Source organism: Equus przewalskii, chromosome 8 (genome assembly GCF_037783145.1).
Source record: "Equus przewalskii isolate Varuska chromosome 8, EquPr2, whole genome shotgun sequence".
Taxonomy (NCBI): Eukaryota; Metazoa; Chordata; class Mammalia; order Perissodactyla; family Equidae; genus Equus; species Equus przewalskii.
Genome location: NC_091838.1, coordinates 67,827,892 through 67,845,431, shown reverse-complemented (window position 1 = coordinate 67,845,431; position 17,540 = coordinate 67,827,892). Strand labels below are relative to the sequence as shown.

Genomic DNA, 17,540 nt, shown 5'->3' with positions numbered 1-17,540 from the left:
CAGAGGAAAAACAAAGATGAACAAGCCATCATCCCAGCATTTGCAGAGCCAGCAATCTATCCAAGGGAGGGAGGACCAAAGCACATAAAGAGAGAAATAGTAAATACAAAATGTGTCATAGAAAATGAGACAGAAGTTCAGAGAAGAGAGAAATTCCTTAGAGCAAGGGTAAGCAACACAGACTGCACTGCAGAGGACGGATCTGAATCGAGCATCAGCTGGGGGTAGGATCTCAACTGTTGGAGAATGCACTGACCAAGGAGAAAGCAAAAGGCTACTACTCCTGACTTTTTCTCCTGCCTTCCTCCGTTCCATGTTATTATCCTGGTGAAATAAATAAATAACATCCTTTAAGTGATCCCTTAAAGAATATTAAAACATAATTGAAATCCCTATTCAGGGGCTTGCGGGAGCGGGGGGGTGTGGGGGGGGGGGTTGTCATGTTGTGGTGTAGGGGGAAGAAGATATTGCAGTGTATACGTGCATACAAATTTCATGTCTTCTTTTAAGCATCAACCTCTGAGCTATCACCTTCTCTGATTTCCATCTGTCTCCCACTCTCCTCTGCCCCTTACACACATACACTGCCATCCTGTCACAGCCCAGTAATAACAACTCAGAATCTGCCACACAGGGAAGCAACTAATTTGCTTTATTGATAGTAACAACTCTGAGCAGAAAAAGAAGGGATGGGCATGGAGAATTATCATGAGTAAGAAATTGACATAAACAAACATGGTAGCCTGGAAGCATAGATAGCTCCAATTGTTGACTTCCTTGTGTCTGTGCTCTTTGCCCTGTAATTTGCAATCTCCTTTCACTCTGATGTGGGCTGCTCTTGTGACTTGCATTGGCCAACAGAATGCAATAGAAATGACTTTTGCCAATTCCAAGTGTGGGCCTCAAGAAATCGAGTGTACTTCTGCTCTTTCTCTTGGAACTTTGCCATCACTCCCATTGAAACAAGCTCCGACTAGCCTGATGGATGACCTGATACCATGCGGTGGAGGGCCCAGCGGTCCCAGCTGAAGCAATCCTAGACCAGCCTACCCTCAGCCAACGCTCGAACTAAAATAAGCAGAGCTGGTGATACACACGAGGGATATATCTGTGACTATCCGGAGCCAGTAAAACCATCCAATTAATCCATAGATTCGTGAGCAATAATAAATGCTTATTATATTAAGCCACTGAGTTTTGGAGTTATTTGTTATATAGCAACAGCTAACTGATACAACAAATGACATCAGAAGGCCAGTTTGTTCTGACTTTTTGTTGGGTAGTATAATAACCACCTTCTCATTTGGGCAAACACAAAGCTAAGACACCTGGCACCTTGATGAATTAAAGAGCGGGTGAGGGACAGCTCCTGGATCTGTCTCCTGTTGCTGCTGTCCTTTTTGAACTATGAGGGACAGGAGGACCCTAACCCAGGGAATTTAAGACTAGAAGCTGGAAGAACCAGGACCCTGGCCTACTGAAGGCTGAGCAGTATCAAGAGACCAGCACCACGACAGAAAAGCTGGGGAACACAGAATTCTGTATTCCTGCCTTAGAACTTTGGCTCCTTGTAGACAGTGAGTAGGTGCTATTCTCCTCTGTTCTCCTGGAGCCTGCAGGGTCACATGGCCCATGGGAGATGCTCGGTAAATGTGTTTTGACTGCTGGCATCAACACCGTACCTTCTCTTTGGAGGAGCTGAGGGGACAGGAGTGAGAGACACATCATCAAAAATCAAATCTCCTCCTGGTCCTTCCTGGTGAGAAGGTCCCTCCTGTGCCGCTTCTGCTTCACTTTGACCATCTAGAGAAGCAAAAAGGGAAGAAAATGTTGTTGAGTATCACACATAGTGGCGATCTGATCCCCCACTCTGTGTCCAGCACTGTACCAGTCACCGTAAGGGGTACAAGGCGACTTTAAGACAGTCCTTGCCAGTATGAAACTTAACGTCTTATTGGCAGAAAAGGCAGACACATAGCTTAATTTTTCTAAAACACTATGTGTCTTCTATCTATTTCCAAAGAAGAGTAGGCTTCTATGCACAGTACCATAGAAAGGAAACAGGATTATGAATTTAAAGACAAGTTTTCAAGCATGACCATGCCGCCATGGAACTTTAGACAAGTACTTTATGCTCTCTGAGCCTCATTATCAAAATTCAATGTGCATAAGAATACCTGGGAAGTTGTTAAAATGAGATTCTGATTCAGTAAGTCTGGGGTGGAGCCCCAAATTCTGCATTTCCAACAGCAAGTTCCCAGATGAAGCCATTCCTTCTGCCTAAGGGCCAATTTTGAGTAGTGAAGAGTCCTGGGTTGAATAATATTCCCCAAAGATAATGGGTCCTATTCCTTGGAACCTGTAAATGTGACCTTATTTGGAAAAAGGACCTTTGCAGATGTGATTAAATTAAGCGTTTTGAGACGAAGAGGTTATCCTGATTATTCAGATGGGCCCTAATTGCAATCGCATGTATCCTTAGAAGAGGGAGGCAGAGGGAGAAAAGAAGAATGCCATGTGACCACGAGGCAGAGACTGGACTGATGCTGCCACAGACGAAGGAATGCCACAGCCACCAGAAGATGGAGGAGGCAGGAAATGGATTCTCCCGAAGGAGTGGGGCCCTGCGACATCTGGATTTTGGTCCAGTGACGCTGATTGTGGACTTGTGGCCTCCAGGACTGTGAGAGAATAAATGTGGGTTGTTTCAAGTCACCCAGTTTGTGGTAATTTGTCACAGCAGCCATAGGAAACTAGTACGCAAGGGTTTAGAAATGTTCAATGAATGGATAGTAAACAGATCTTCAGGCCTTCCGCTCCCCAACCCGAGGGATTCTGATTTAGTTTATCTGGGATATTGCCCGGATGTCAAGTTCTTTTGATCCCCCAGGTGATGCTGACGTGTAGCAAAGCTTGAGAACCACTGCTTAACCAGGTTTTTGGCAAAACCAAGGAGTGGGTGGAACATTCTCACATACTAAGAGACTCTGCACGGTGTAGTTTAAGGCTTGAATCCAAAAGGTTGGGGTTCGAATCCCAGCTCTGCCACTTTCTAGCTCCTGGATTTGGGGCAAGTTATTTAACTTCTCTCAGCCTTGTTTTCCTCCTTTCTAAAGCAAGGCAGGGTAGTGAATCTACCCCACAGGGCTGTTAGGAAATTAAGCAAAGTAGATACACCCCTAGCACAGTGCCTGCCAGGTGCGTGGTGGGAGTTCAGCTGTGCGGATTCCAAGCTGGGTGACTTGGGCGAATCACTCAGAATTTCTTGGCATTTTTTTCCCTTGCCTATAAAATGAAAGGATTAGACAAGAAAAGTGATTTTAAAACAGCATAACCCTTTCACAAGCATAATTTTATACTGAACCTCAATATGCAACACACGTCTATTTATACCAAGCTGTTCTATGTGCCATGGGGCGGAATGTGGGGCAGAGGGCCTCCCACCGGGCCTCACCGCCATCCTCTTCAGGGACCCCTGAAGCCATTTCTCAGGACCCCAGGGGTCCATGGGACTCAACTTATCAATTTCACCATCTCTAAACATCTTCCAGCTTTGATAGATTTTGGTTCTCTGATTTTAATCAGCAAACCAAGCAAAACAGTACCAAGTCAGAAGACAGCCCATAATGTCACCGGAGCTCATGGACACAGGCCTTAGTAGGTGTTCGGTAGTTACAGAAAGGATGACTGAACGAATGCAGTCTGCTCTGACTCTTCTCTCACTCGGGAAATAAAAGACAGACCAGCCTGCAGAGCCACCAGAAGGAATGCCAGTGCCCGACTCATCCCTCGAAGCAGCAAGATAAGATGAAGCCTTGCTCCCCTACCTGACTACGAGGACCTCAAGGATAAGGGGCAACTGTTACAGATCCGGGTTTCCGGTGAACGTTCTTAGGTTCTTTACGTATGCCCGAAACTGTGCTCGGATAGATGCTAAGGGTGGAGGGATTAACCAAACGCGGACCTCTCCCTCTAGGGGTTTACGTCACAGAGGTAGAAACGCAGTCAGCTAAAGCTTATTCTATTCATTCCTTCATTGAGCTACTACTATGTTCTCTCCAATCCACTTACCAAGGAGCATCCAGGGTGAACTTCTTAGAAAAAAAAAACAGATCATGTTGTTTCTCCTCTTAAAACCCCTTGATGGCTTTCCATTGCAGTGAGAATAAGTCTGAAGTCCACACATGACTCTAACTCCCTGCTCTATCTGGCTTCCCTCTCCTCCTCTTGGCTCACCTGTCCCTCTGTCACCCCCCTACTTAATGCTTTCTAGTCACTCAGGCCTATTTCAGTTACTCCTAAATAAACAAACTCTCTCCAGCTTGGAATTTTCCTTCACAAGCACCCCTCCACCTGAGCTGCCCTCCTGGCCCCTCCTCTGGTGGGCTTCCGCTCTTCCTTGAAGTTTTAGCTTAAATGTTACCACCCCAGAAGACCCCTCTCCGACTGCCCTAAAAGCTTCCCTAATGGTCTCCATTTCAGCAACTGTCTCTTTCTTTATAGCACTTTTCTCAACTTGTAATGCCGTTACCTCTTCAGGGTCCCAGTAGATAACAGATGGCCCATCCGGAACAGAAGTATTTAAGGACTTTTGACAAAGGTGTGGGTGTAGAAAAATCCCAAAGGGTTGTGAAGCTATCTGGGGCTCACAGCAGCCAAGCTGTTACCACTCAGAGGCCCCCAAAATAAGAAGAAAGAGCAGTTACCAGAACCTGGAAGGAGAGGAAGTCGGGTCCAGCTCGCTTCCCTACAAGGAGTCACAACCATCCTTCAGCTGAAGGACACCTCCACCTGGAGCCTGGCCCCGCTCTCCTCCCTCCCTCAGACCTCCTGCTGGGGTGTCCCACTGGGGAAGGGACCTGGGTCAGCATCCATAGAGGTCAGCCTCCTGGGACAGAGAACACGTGGAGAAGGGTGGAGAATAGATCTGGAGGGGTAAATGAAAGGATCCCGCACAGGGCTGATCTCCCTCTAGATTATGCAATGTCCACCATTGTATACCCACAACCCAGCATGGGACCCAACACTCAGTGGACATTCCATTACTATTTGTTGAGTAAATGAATGAATGGATGATCATGAGAGGTATTCAGTAACTGTTGTTGGGTATATAATTAATGGATGGGTTAGGGTAATTGGAATTTTAAGAAATTAAAGCATAGTTACTATGCCTCAAAATACACAGATATAAGAGATAGAGACTGAGAATCTTCAAACATTTCATCCATAAAAGCCCTAACTTCCCAAGCCAAGCCAAGAAGGAAAGACCGAAGTATACTCAGTTCTATAGACTCTGTTTTGCCAGTCCCCTGAGGGGCTCGCCCCTGGCCAGCAGGATGGACGCTGTTTACTTTCTAGGAGGGTCCTGATTCCTCTCCTCCCTGTTTGCTTTGTGGGCTGAAGACTATAATTAGAATGGGCCATGGGAGCCAGCTCCACTGAAATTCTTGTGGTTGACCGCCTTAAATCTCCACCAGCTTGTTCTTTCCTCCTCTGCACAGTCTATAAGGGCTCCTAACTGGAGGCTGACTCATGGGGTAGGAAAGGGCAGGCTCTGGGGTAAGACTGACCTAGGCTCAGGAGCCAGCTTCTCCACTTATTAGCTGTGTGACTTTGGGCAAGCCACTCACCCTCTCTGAACCTCTATTGTAAAACAGAGGCAAAGGAGTCTTCATTTCTGAGTCATGAATGATGTATGTCAAGTAGAAAGCAGCAGGAGCTTATTAAATGTGGCAGAAATATTATTATTTTTCATAAGATCCTTGAGGGAAGGGATTGTGTCTTGTTCAATCTTGTGTCCCCAGGACCTACTGCAGGGTGAAGGACACCAGGAAAGACCCCAAAGCCTTTTCTACCCACTCTCTGATACCTCCAATTCGACTGAATAGACAATACTTCCATTAAGGTTTAAGCCTCGTCCCCACTTAAAATGGAATGCCTCTCCCATCCCATCCAAGGTTAACTCTTAATCACTATTATCAGCACTTCAATATGAATGAGTTTCCATAATTTTCTATTCTAAATTAGGTTTTACCTGTGGGCAAGAAGTGGAGTTAGGGGGGACATAAGGCTACAGGACACCTGCAGTGAAGGAGTGCCCTCCCCCCGCAACCCAAGGAGACAAGATGGGTGACATTAAAGCAGACCTATGGCGCCGTTTTGGTTTATAAATGGTCCGGAAAGTCAGCCTTGAACTGGTTGTTGTTAGGACCACCCAGCAGAAGTCTCCAGGCGACCACCCTAGACCCGTCCATTGCAAACAGTTGATCCTATTTGATTCAACAAACATGAGTGTCTACCTAATGCCGGGCCTGGCCTCCACTGGCACAATTCACATGGTAACTCGAGGCTTTGCTCTTTTGGAGAAGGAAGTAGCCCATTCTAAGGGCAGAAAGTCAGCCAGCCTGGATTAACATCCCAACGCTGTTGCTTCCTGGCTCTATGCCTCCCACACTTAGGGCCGGCTGCATGAGTCTGTGCAGACACACAAGGTCCTGGGATCAGAAGGACCTCATGGCACCTGGCTTAATGCTCCACTGTCACCATCAGAAATTCTTAATGGTTTCCTAACGATGGCTTTGCATTTTTCTTTCTCACTGGGCCCTGCAAATTCTGCAGCTGGTCCTTCGCTCACTTTACTGACTCTCTGCATCTCTGTAACCTCATTTGTAAAGCTGGGATGACAATACCTACCGGGAAGATGACGGAGGGGGTAAATGAGACACTACATGCAGAGCCTCCCTCAGAGCAGCTGCTGTCCTCACTCTTACTTTCAAAACCTCACGTGATCCTCCCCCTGGCCGTGTGAGGTCAGCCCAGCAATCCACATCGCACCCATTTGACAAAGGGAGAAACTGAGACTCGGAGCTACCAAGTGACTTCTCCTGGGCCACAGAGCAAATTAGAACAGAAATGGGAGCTTGAACCCTGTCAGTGCCTCCTTCTGGGGTCCCCTTCTATAGCTTGGCAGGTGTTCACCACGTCCCTGTTTGGCACGATGACCAGATGAGCAGTGGGGCTGAGGCAGACAGCCCTGGGTCCACATCTGTGATCAGCGGGGTCTGAAGACTCAGCAGGCAGCACATTTCCCACCTCATCCCTATGGAGAGTGAACCCCATTCTCATCCAAGGAGGGGTCCACTCTGTGAGGGCCACAGGCCCCAGCATAGCAGTCAGCTCCCCACCAAAAGCCTCACCTTGGGCAGCCTTGTTGGCTAGCACCAACCCCTTCTCTGCTTTATTCTTCTTCTTCTTCTTTAGCTTCAGCCCAAACATCCCCTTTCTGAAAAGGAGAAAAAATAAACAACACAGTCATAGTAACTCTGAGTCAGGCAGACGTGTTAGGAGAAAATAAACCCACACACACGCGCACACTGAGTTCTCCTGGAAGCCAACCAGCCTCCTCATCCTCCCAGGATGGCGGTCAAAAGACGAGCGTCAGGATGAACCAATGAGCTCTCCAGACAGCTCTACTTTTGCAGAAATCATGGAAACCGCACCAGAACAGAAATCATGAGGTCCACCTAGAGCTGCGCTTAAACGAGGCGTGATGCAAACACTAACAGCTCTAGCTAGGATTTCTCCCTTTCTCCTCACTCACCCGTGCCAGGCACCCAAAATGAATGACACCATTTAATCATCACAGCTTCCTCTCTTACCCTTCTTACAGAGGAGGAGCCAAGGCCCAGAGAGGGTAGGTAATGCCTCTAAGAGCACACAGCTCTGAGCATCAGAGCATCCACTGGACATGGGTCTGTCTGAACTCAGAGCCCAGGATCTAACCACTGGTCAGCCTGAGACTGCCCGTTCCCCTGAGCAGAATGTTCACCCTCTCCAGAGCCAGGCTCCCAGACCATTTCCAAGGGCAAGAGGCCCTGGGACTTATTGAGGTCCCTGACACATGGTATGAGCCCCAAACGTCAGCTGCTATTATTATTGCTATTATTAGCCATGAGCAGGAAGTCATTTGGGGGCCTCCTTCTCATCCCAGGAAAGGGCCTCAGTCTGCCATCCCTAGCTGAGCATTCCAGACACTGCTCCCGAGAGAATCCCTTTCTGGATTGAGGGACTGAAGAGCACCTGGCTCTGTGTGGAAGGACAGAAGGGCACAGTTCAAAGTCCTGGCCTGAGTCAGACAGCCTGGTGGGGTGGCCCTTAGGGGAAGCAGGAGGAGGAACCAGGAAGGAACGGAGGAGAAGGGAGGAAAGAGCAAGAAAGACTCAAACTTTCTCAGCGAACGTTCTGCGGTCCTGGAGCAACGCGAGGAAAGAGGCGGAACCATCGAAGTTTTCCATTTGCTTTCATATTGAAGACTTGGGAGGGTGTGGAGTACAGTGGCTAAGATCAGTGACTCCACCGTCAGACTGCCTGGGTCCTGATCCCAGCACCATCTTTGTGACCTTGAACAGGTCACTCTCTCAACTTCAGGGTCCTCATGTGTAAAATGAGATAACAAATGCAAAGCATTTAGCAAGCATCTGGAACCAACTAGTTGCTCAATAAACATTAGTTGTTATTATTCTAAGGGATAGGATTAGGACCAATGAGTGGAAGCTACTAGGAGACAGATGTATGCTCAATTTCCTTATTTTTTGTTTGTTTATTCTGTTTATGTCCTGCCTTGATCCACGTGAGGAGCTAAAGATCCCCCCACACTGGTGCTGTCTGAACGGTGAAATGGACTGCATTGGGTGGGGATGAGTTCCCTGTTCTTGGAGGTGTGCAAGCAGAGGCCTGAGGACCACTGGTAAAGGATGTTGTAGAGAGGACAAACATCAGAAGTGGGGGACTGGCCTAGGGGACCTCAGAGGTCCTTTGAGACCCTGAGAGACAGTAGAATGGAAAGAATGGGCTCTGGAACCAGCCAGACATGGATGGATTGGACAAGCCACAGTACCTCTCTGAGCCTCAATTTCCCCGTGGGTATAATAGAGATAACAATAAAGTACCTACGTTACAGGATTTTTGTGAGAATAAAATGAGGTGAAGTCAGCAAAGCACTGAGGACAGTGCCTGGTGTATAGAAAGTACTAAAAAAGTACCCTTCTCAGAGATAGCATCTTTCTCCCTTTTGATTTGCCACGGCCCTGGGATAAGAACACCATTCTTAGTCTCCCAGGAATCTCAGGAGAATATACACAAAGGGGATTCCCTTTGTCTAACATTATTAAAATTCCCCTTGTCTGAAAGCTTAAGGGAAACTTCCAAAAATAATTCTTGCTATCCTGCTTTCAAAGGAGAGCTACAAAGCAGAAGGTCCGAGGCCAGTACTTTCCAAATCCTAAATTGCCATTGTGGTCCCCAAGGGCCCACTGCCATGATCGTTTCATGGAGGTAGGATCTGGTGTTCTAGGAACTTGGCCAATGGCCTCTGCAGACTACTTGAAAAGGCTGAGTTACTTGCATCAGCAAATAGGAAGCTGCTACTAATAAATGATAGTATCTACCAGAGGGAGATGTAAGTTTCCTTTAGGAACTAACATCCTCATCGCCGACAGCCTCAGCTTTCCGAATCTCCCATAAGGCAGCTGGTGACCAAGGCACTGGGGCATGCCCAAAGTTGCTGCCACGGGCAGGGGAAGAGAGAGCGATGTCCCACCTCTCAGAGACAGACACCCCCGCTCCTCTGAAACCAAGGGCTCTTGGCCCTGCTCTCTGTTAGAGGCACCTAAGGAAGTCCAAAAGATACTGACATCCACAACCACTTTTAGAGATTTTTAATGGACTTGGGGAAGAACCAGCACTGGGAAGCCCAGGTGTAGGCACAGCTCAGACCCCTCTACAGAAAACGCCAAAGAGACCTTCTGGTAATGTCCAAAGGATTTACAACCAGCTCCGCTCTCTTGGGTGGGTTGATGTTTGTTTCACAAACACACAAAGTTGTTTGCCTGAAACCCTGAGTCAGTCAAGGGCACTCCCAGCATGACTCTCAGCATGAAAAGCCTCCTTGATGAAAATTGATTTCTCCTCCTCAGCCCTGTGCCATTTGCCATAGAGAGAAGACATACCTGGCCAGCCCAGAACCACGGTGTCACTGGCAGACTGCACAGGACAGAGTGAATTGTGACACAGGACTCAGCTCAGGGACCTGCTTGAACCCACTTGTTAGCTCTAGCATTGGAGGCTGGATGCTCAACCCAGATGAGTGCGTTTCATTCACACGTGACACAAGGACATTTGCTACCCAATTGACAGGGTGACGTTAAAATAGGAAACAATGCTTTTAATGTGTAGAGCATGCTCCAAATTCTTACAACATTGATGACAAGGAAATGTGCTAAAATATTCCCCTGAGTGAGCTGAAAGTTTTTTAAACATGTATTGACACTCACTATGTGCCAGGAACACCATTTTACACTCATTATCTCCTAGTATCCCCACAACATCCCATGAGGCAGATGCTGTTATTACCCATTTTTACAAACCCGAGGTTGTCAGGGTTTCCAGCCAATATATTGAGATCAGCCAGCGAATCAGGAAGACTTACCTGGTAAGTCTCCAAGGTGGTTGCCATCTCACGGCCTGCCCAGTTTGCCAAGGATTCCAGTATGGGACCCTCCCACCATACAAAAAGGATGGGGTTCTTTGGTTTAGGATCCATAGAGTTTCCTCCCAGGGCTACCCAAGATAAGTCAAGAGACACACAAGGACCTCCATACCAACCTGGTCTCCTCAGGGTGAAAGCTACCATGACTCCGATATCTGTATCCAAACAATAAGAATGGTGAAGAGTGCACGTGTTAGACTCGCTTCAGCATCTCTGTTCCATGTGATGTCAATCCCTGTTGAACCACAGGGCCCACCCTGCCAGGGAAGCAGCCAGCCTGGCACACAGAAAGAGGAGCTGGACAGCTGGAGCCTGGGACTCATCTATACTGCTTTCTAACTATGTCACTGGGGCTGGCAATGGGATGCCTCTGAGCTCCAGGCTCCTCTTCCTCAGGAAGTGTCAATCAGGTTAACTCTGCTCTTCTCACTACAGTGTTGTATATATGACCTCACAGAGCCCTCATGCTGAACTGTTAAGATCTCTACAAATAGCTAATTTTATGTCATGTCCATGGCTCAGTGGAGCCAGAATTAGGAAGTGGCTCGCAACCAGGGTCTCCATGTGGTTGTCCACTTGTGTCACCAGATTCCCCTTCTGGAATCACCTTTTCTACCTTCAGTGAGGAATGGAAGCACCACAGGTCAAGCGGCCAAACACAGTTAATTGTGTCAATGGGTGTGACCAGTCCTGGCTCCTGCTGCTCTCTTCCCCACCCAAAGGACACAGGCTGCAGATTACCTGTGCATCTCACCCTCCAGACCCAAAGTCATAACACCCAGTATGGAAAAAAAACAACAATTTTAACTGATTTGTGAATTTATTTATATGAAAACTTTCATAAACTCTAAAAAAATATATTTTTTAGAGCTATATATTTCAAAAAATTCCTTTATCCAAAGAATGAATTTCATGTAATCAGGTCTATCTCAAAAACAAAACAAAATGAAGCTTTGCCACCGTCTTTATCCAAAGAGCCTTCGTTAAATTCCCAGTTGCCTGCTGGGAAATACCTTCTTGGGAATATCCCATCTGTGTACTCATCTTACTTCTAAGACTGGGATATGTTCATTAACATCAAACCACCAAACATAGAAACAGCTATAAAGTGGGTTTCGACAGAAGAGCGTTAAAATATAAACCCATGCGACATCCGGCCTCGTCAAGACGCCGAAACTTTTCTTCCTCTCTCCCTGTGATCTTCCTATCACAACTTACCTGTTCGATATCCTATTTCTCTAGGGCAATGATGCTCAATTTTCGCTGCACATGAGATTCATACAGAGGAGCTTTCTAAAACTGTCCCCCACACTGTGTCTGGATCCCACCCAGCGAGTTTGATTTCATTGCTCAGCAGGGGGACCAAGGCTCAGTAGTTTTTGAAGTTTCCCAGGTGATTCCAACATGCAGCAGGGTTCCAAACCCCTGTGGTTAAGAAATCAGTGCCAGTGAGCTGTCCTCTCAGACAGAAGGTTTACGTTTTTTTAAAGGAAATGCAAAAGATAATTTTTTAACTAAAAGGAACAATGCAATTTAGGACATTCAGAGTGTTTGGTGGATATATTTGAGTAGGCTGGACTTTGTCGTTCAACCTCCGCTCCCCTTCCACTAAACCCCATCCCAGAAATTAGCCCACAGAATTGGTTGCCTTCTCTATTTATGCATAGGATCAATCCAATCTTGGAAGAACAGAGTCCTTCAGTTTGAGAGAGAAGGATCAGTCCTCTATTGGGCCCACAGTATCCCAGGCAATGGCCTGGATGGATGGGGCATTGGCTCTCAATCTCATGGGAACCAGTTTCTTCTTGCCTACTGCAGTTTGGAATCTATCACCTCATTGTGGTAAATGGATGTTTCTCTGCTAGGTCCTCGTTCTGTCCTCGTTCTGTACATTCCAGCCCCATCAGCCAACGTAATGAGATTCAAACGTCACCAACTCAACAGACCCTCATTGAGAGTCTTGATATTTCACCTGCAAGAATTCCTGCAAGATCATCTGAGTCTAGGAAATGCCGCTCCAAGGATGCTAATGAATCCCTCCTCCTGTGATTTTTCTCAATCAAAGAGGACTCAGGAGTAATTCTGAGCCACATCATGTAGAGCCAGCCCGGGTTAAGCCAGGCTCCGACAGCCCTTCAGAGATCTTTGCCAAATGTTCAAGGGCAAGGTGGTAGGAGGGGGCTGCTGTAGGACTGCCCCAGGAAAATGGAGGCTTTGTCCTTGCGTGCATCTCACCCACCCTGCAGCACACTGACGGTGCCCACTATTGATGCCATCTTACAAGGGTTAGGGGAGCCTTTTTCAACTTAAAGCCTCTGGCCTCCATCCTCTCCTGCTCTTGCTCCTCTATATCTAAGATTAGCACATGACTGGGTTGGTCAGAGTGCAAGGAAAACAGAGAAACAAATATTGGCAGGTCATGCCAATGACTCAATACAGTTATGGCTGCTGGATCCTCCTCAGCCCCAAACTTTCTCTTGCCTTAAGGAAATGTTCATTTTGTTATTTCATCCTCTATATTCAGGCTAATCAGAGCCCTGATCCCTGTTCTCCTAAAGGCAAGAGAATCAACCTCTAAGCCAAAAATAGACTGCAGACAGCTTCCCAACATTTGGGACAAGCAGCTCTCTCCCCATGTTCTAGCATAAATGAGTCTTCAAACTCCCACCCTTTTTAGCTTTCTGCTCTTCTTTATTCCCTAAACTTTCCTCCTCCCACATGTTCCCTGATTATCTGTTGGCAGAATGATAAGAGGATGGCATCCATTGGTTGACATTCCTCTCTTGGGTAGGGTTTAGGGCCAAGGCTCCTATTCTCATGCGGTCTTCCCTTCTTTGGCTCTACCTTCCTACAGAACATTGGATTCTACCTTCTGCCCCTGCTGACAAGTGGAAGTCAGTCACTGAGCCCGGGCCTCTCCTCCCTGCAGCTGGGTGGGTAAGTCTATCTGATTCAGTCTAGACTCCGATCCATACAGCGTCCTCCAAACTAGCTTTACCAGCATTAGTTGATGCCTAGATCTATTTCTCAATGGGCTTTGCGCATAACAGGAAAAGAAGAGGGTATAGTCATAACCTCAGGGACACCACTACACTGACTTAAGGAGTCTCACTTGTAACCATATCTATTATATGTCAGTGTATTGTTACAAGTGACACTCATTAAACTCCATAATAAGTAAAGAGAGGATCTATGAAATTCCTTCCGAACCTCACTTTTTGGTATCGTGGACACTGAAGACAGGAGGTGCTGTGTTACATTAAACAATTACATTTGCTGTAGGATTCTCAGAGCTTTTAATGTGCTCATGTTCATTGTGACTCTCCGGGAGGGTAATAAGGTATTCAAATTTTTCTAAATGAATTTGACTATACCTTTATCACAAAACACCTAATATCTTAAAGAAGACCATTTGGGTGACCCAGAGAAAGTGAACCCTGGCAACTTTTAGAGTTCTTTCTCTTTTAAAACTTTTATGAGGCGAGCAGTGAGCAAGTGAGAACCATTGAAGAAACAGAGAAGCCAGGACATCGTCTCCCGCACATTCCCTCCTCTGCCTCCACCCTGCTCCCGTTCTAGTTCGGTACCGAATGGTCTTTCTGCTCCCATTCTCTCTCCTTCCTGCAAGCTATCCTCCATTCTGCAGCCACTGTTGCAAGCTAGAAGAGCAGAGAACATCCTTAATATGATAAAGAATATCTACAAAAACCCTAGGGTTAATATCATACCAATAGTAAATATTGAAAGATTTCTCCCTAAGATTAACCAAAATGAGACAAGGATGCTCACTATTCCTCCATCTGTTCAGTGTTGTATTTGAGGACCTTACCATTTCAATAAAGTTCAACTATTTGAATTAATAAGTGAATCAAGCAGGATATCCAGAAACAAGGTCAACATGTCAAATCAGTTGTACCTCTTGATATAAAAACAAAGAACGATAAACTAAAACTGTAAATAAAAGGTATTAAAATAGCATCAAAAATTCAAAAACTGAAGAATCAGTATAAGAAATTGACCTCTACACTGGAAATTACCAAATAAGATAAATTGAGGGATATTTCATGCTTATGGATTGGAAAATGCAATATTGGAAAGACGTCAAACTTCGCCAACTTGATTTGGACATTATTATTTGCTGTATCTACTTTGTGAAAGTTTTCAAGTTATACATTTGTGATTTGTGTTTTTTTTTTGTATATATGTCTTGTTTCAACAATACGTTTAATTTTTTAAAAGCATAGATTTGGGGATCCAAAGTCCTAGCTTTGAGTATCAGCTCAGCCACCCACTAATTGTGTAACTCTGAGCAAATCCTTAACCCTCCTGTGCCTCAGTGTCTTCATCTATAAAATGGAGGGTAAGTTATGCCTCTTTTACAGAGCTGTCATGAGGATCAAATGAGATATAAGATGCAACATTCTGTTTGTCAACACTAATGTGTTATATCCTACACACGTTAATTAAATTAAAAAATAGGATCAACGTTCTTTGAAAGTCCCTTAGAGCTCTCCACAATGTAGCCTCAGCCCACTCACCAATCCAGCGCTTGACACCTCCAAACCCTGTGCTCCAGCCCAGTGGACAGCTCCTCCTGAATTCATCACACTATTTTGCCCATGAACCATTTCTCACTCCAGACCCTCAATTGAAGGTAGCTTCTCCCATCTCTGCCTATCAACAACCAAGTCTGTCCTCTAGGCCCAACTCAGCTATCTCCTTTGATGGGTTGGGTTTGTCAGTTTTGCAAGGAGGAGCAAGTCACACACTCCTCTGGATTCTGTTGGCACTTTGTTGCTATCTTTATTATAGCATTTGTCACATGGATCATGACAGTTACTTGAAAAATATCATTCTTCTTTATTAGATGCTGAGCTTTTGAAGGCAGTAACCATGCCTAGTTTATGTCTGTACCTGTAGTATCTAGCACAAGGCCTGGCACACAGCAGAGCTCAATGACTGTTGGGTAGATGAATAGGCAGATGGACAGATAGAACATACATCTAGAAAGTTCCACAAGAATTCACTGGAAGTTTGGCTCTCTTCAAAGATGTATCATGTCAGACAGAAAGGAGTTAAGGCCATTCCAAGACTGAGAACGTAATCAGAGAAGAGAAGAATCTAAAATGTCAGTTGCTAAGCCTTGCCCCATTATTCACCTCAAAGCTGGGGAGAAAAAGGAAATTATTCACTCTGGGGCCTGGTAAACCATTTGTACTCTGTTAAATGGCGCATCAGCTCTGGTTGCAACCCAGCCTTTGTCTCCATTCATTTCGTACAATAGCTCCCTTTTCGAATGCATCCTCCTTTTTCTTTCTCTTTATCACGTCTACACATCTTTATTGGCTGGTTACTTCCCTACCACCAGTGCCTTAGGTGGTGATTCATCAAAAGTATATGGAGCCTTTTTGTGTACCAAGCAGTGTGCCAGGCCCTGGTATACAAAGATAAATCCATCAGGCTCCTTTGCCTTAGAGGCCTTCACAGTGTGGTTAGGAATGCAGACGCCTGTGTTGTTATAAGCACAGTATGAGCAAGGCTGCTGTGGGTAGATACCAAGTACTTTTGGAAAATGATTTACGTGGGGCCAAGAAGAGTCAAGGAAGGCATCCAGAGCAGATGACACTGCAGTTTGGTCTTAAAAGAGGAATGAGATCCCGGGAAGTTGAGAAGAGATGGGTGGAAAGAATGAATGTGTATTGAATACCTACTATGTGTTGGATTCCTTTACATGTGATAATTCATTGAACAACCACAAGAACCTCGAGAGGAGTCAATGTTAGTCTCAGTTTAAAGAGGAGAAACTAACTTGAAAAGGTTAGGCTATGCTGTGGACCCCAAATCCATATGTTGAAGTCCTGGGCCCAGTGTGATGGTATTTGGAGGTGGGACCTTAGGGAGGTAATTGGATTTGGATGAGGTCATGGAGATGGAGCCCCCATAATGGGACTGGTGCCTTTATAAGGGAATGAAAGGATTGGAGCTCTCTCTCTGGCTATGAGAGGACACTGTGAGAAGGCAGCTGTCTACAAGCCAGAAAGTGGGTCACTACCAGACAGCAGATATTCCAGAACCTTGTCCTTGGACTTCCCAGCTTCCAGAACTGTGAGCAATAAATTTTTACTGTTTAAACTATCCAATCTGTGGTATTTTTTTGTTAAAGCAGCCCGAACCAACTAAGACAGGCCGCTTGCCCAAAGTCAGGCAGGGTTAAGACCGGGCAAGCCAGACAAGGAGTGCAGTATATACAGAGATGATTCAAGGAACCTCCCTCTGAACACCTGGAGAAGGAGGAAGAGAAGGAGGAGGACAAAGAGGAGGACAAGGAGGAGGAAGAGGAAGAGAAGGATCAGAGAGGTCCCTTCCCTTTAGCTGGCTCTTAATCAATCTCTGCTTCAGTTCCTTGACTGGTCCTCAGCTCTGTACACCTCAGACTAGCATCTCATGCTTGCCTCCAACAATTTCCAGCCCACAAATCATACTAAAGCCTTCTGTTTTATTAACCATTTGCAAACCAGCACTCTAGCCCTTCTCTCTATCTTCATAACATAAGACCTTCCTTAAGAGGCTGTCCAAGAATCAACATATCCCAACAAACCTCCTATGAAGAGATAGAAAGTCAGATCTGAGAAAATAACCCCTCTGGCTGTAATCGTAGATGCCCCGGTGTCCTACTCTAGTGGGTGTCTCTTCTAATCTGTCTGGTTTCTCTGAGATTCTAAAATAAGACAACAAGATACATTAGATTGTAAAAATTCATGCACTCTGCCTAATCTTCTGGAAATTCATAGCAACTCAAAGCTGGATGGGTTCTTAAAAGTCATTTGTCCCTTGATCTGATGTGTGAATTCCTTTACACCCTTCCCCATTAACTTCAACCACTATATTCCTTGAACATCTCTGGGGATGAGGAATTCACTACCTTCCTAACTACCCAACTGTTTTAGCCACAGTTTTTTTCATAGTGTACAGAGGTTCAGGTGTAACTTTGGTT

General features: G+C 45.8%; 1 protein-coding gene across 7 annotated transcripts in view; it reads right to left on the bottom strand.

Annotated features, from left to right (window-relative positions):
* FER1L6 (fer-1 like family member 6) overlaps positions 1–17,540 on the bottom strand; it is a 214,977-nt gene that overhangs the window by 109,432 nt on the left and 88,005 nt on the right. For all 7 annotated transcript variants that reach the window (XM_070632002.1, XM_070632004.1, XM_070632005.1 and 4 more), the window contains 2 exons: positions 7,197–7,282; positions 1,683–1,803 (listed from right to left, as the gene is read on the bottom strand). In XM_070632002.1, coding sequence (XP_070488103.1) covers positions 1,683–1,803; positions 7,197–7,275 — 200 coding nt within the window. In that variant the 5' untranslated portion in view covers positions 7,276–7,282. The remainder of the gene's footprint in view (positions 1–1,682; positions 1,804–7,196; positions 7,283–17,540) is intronic.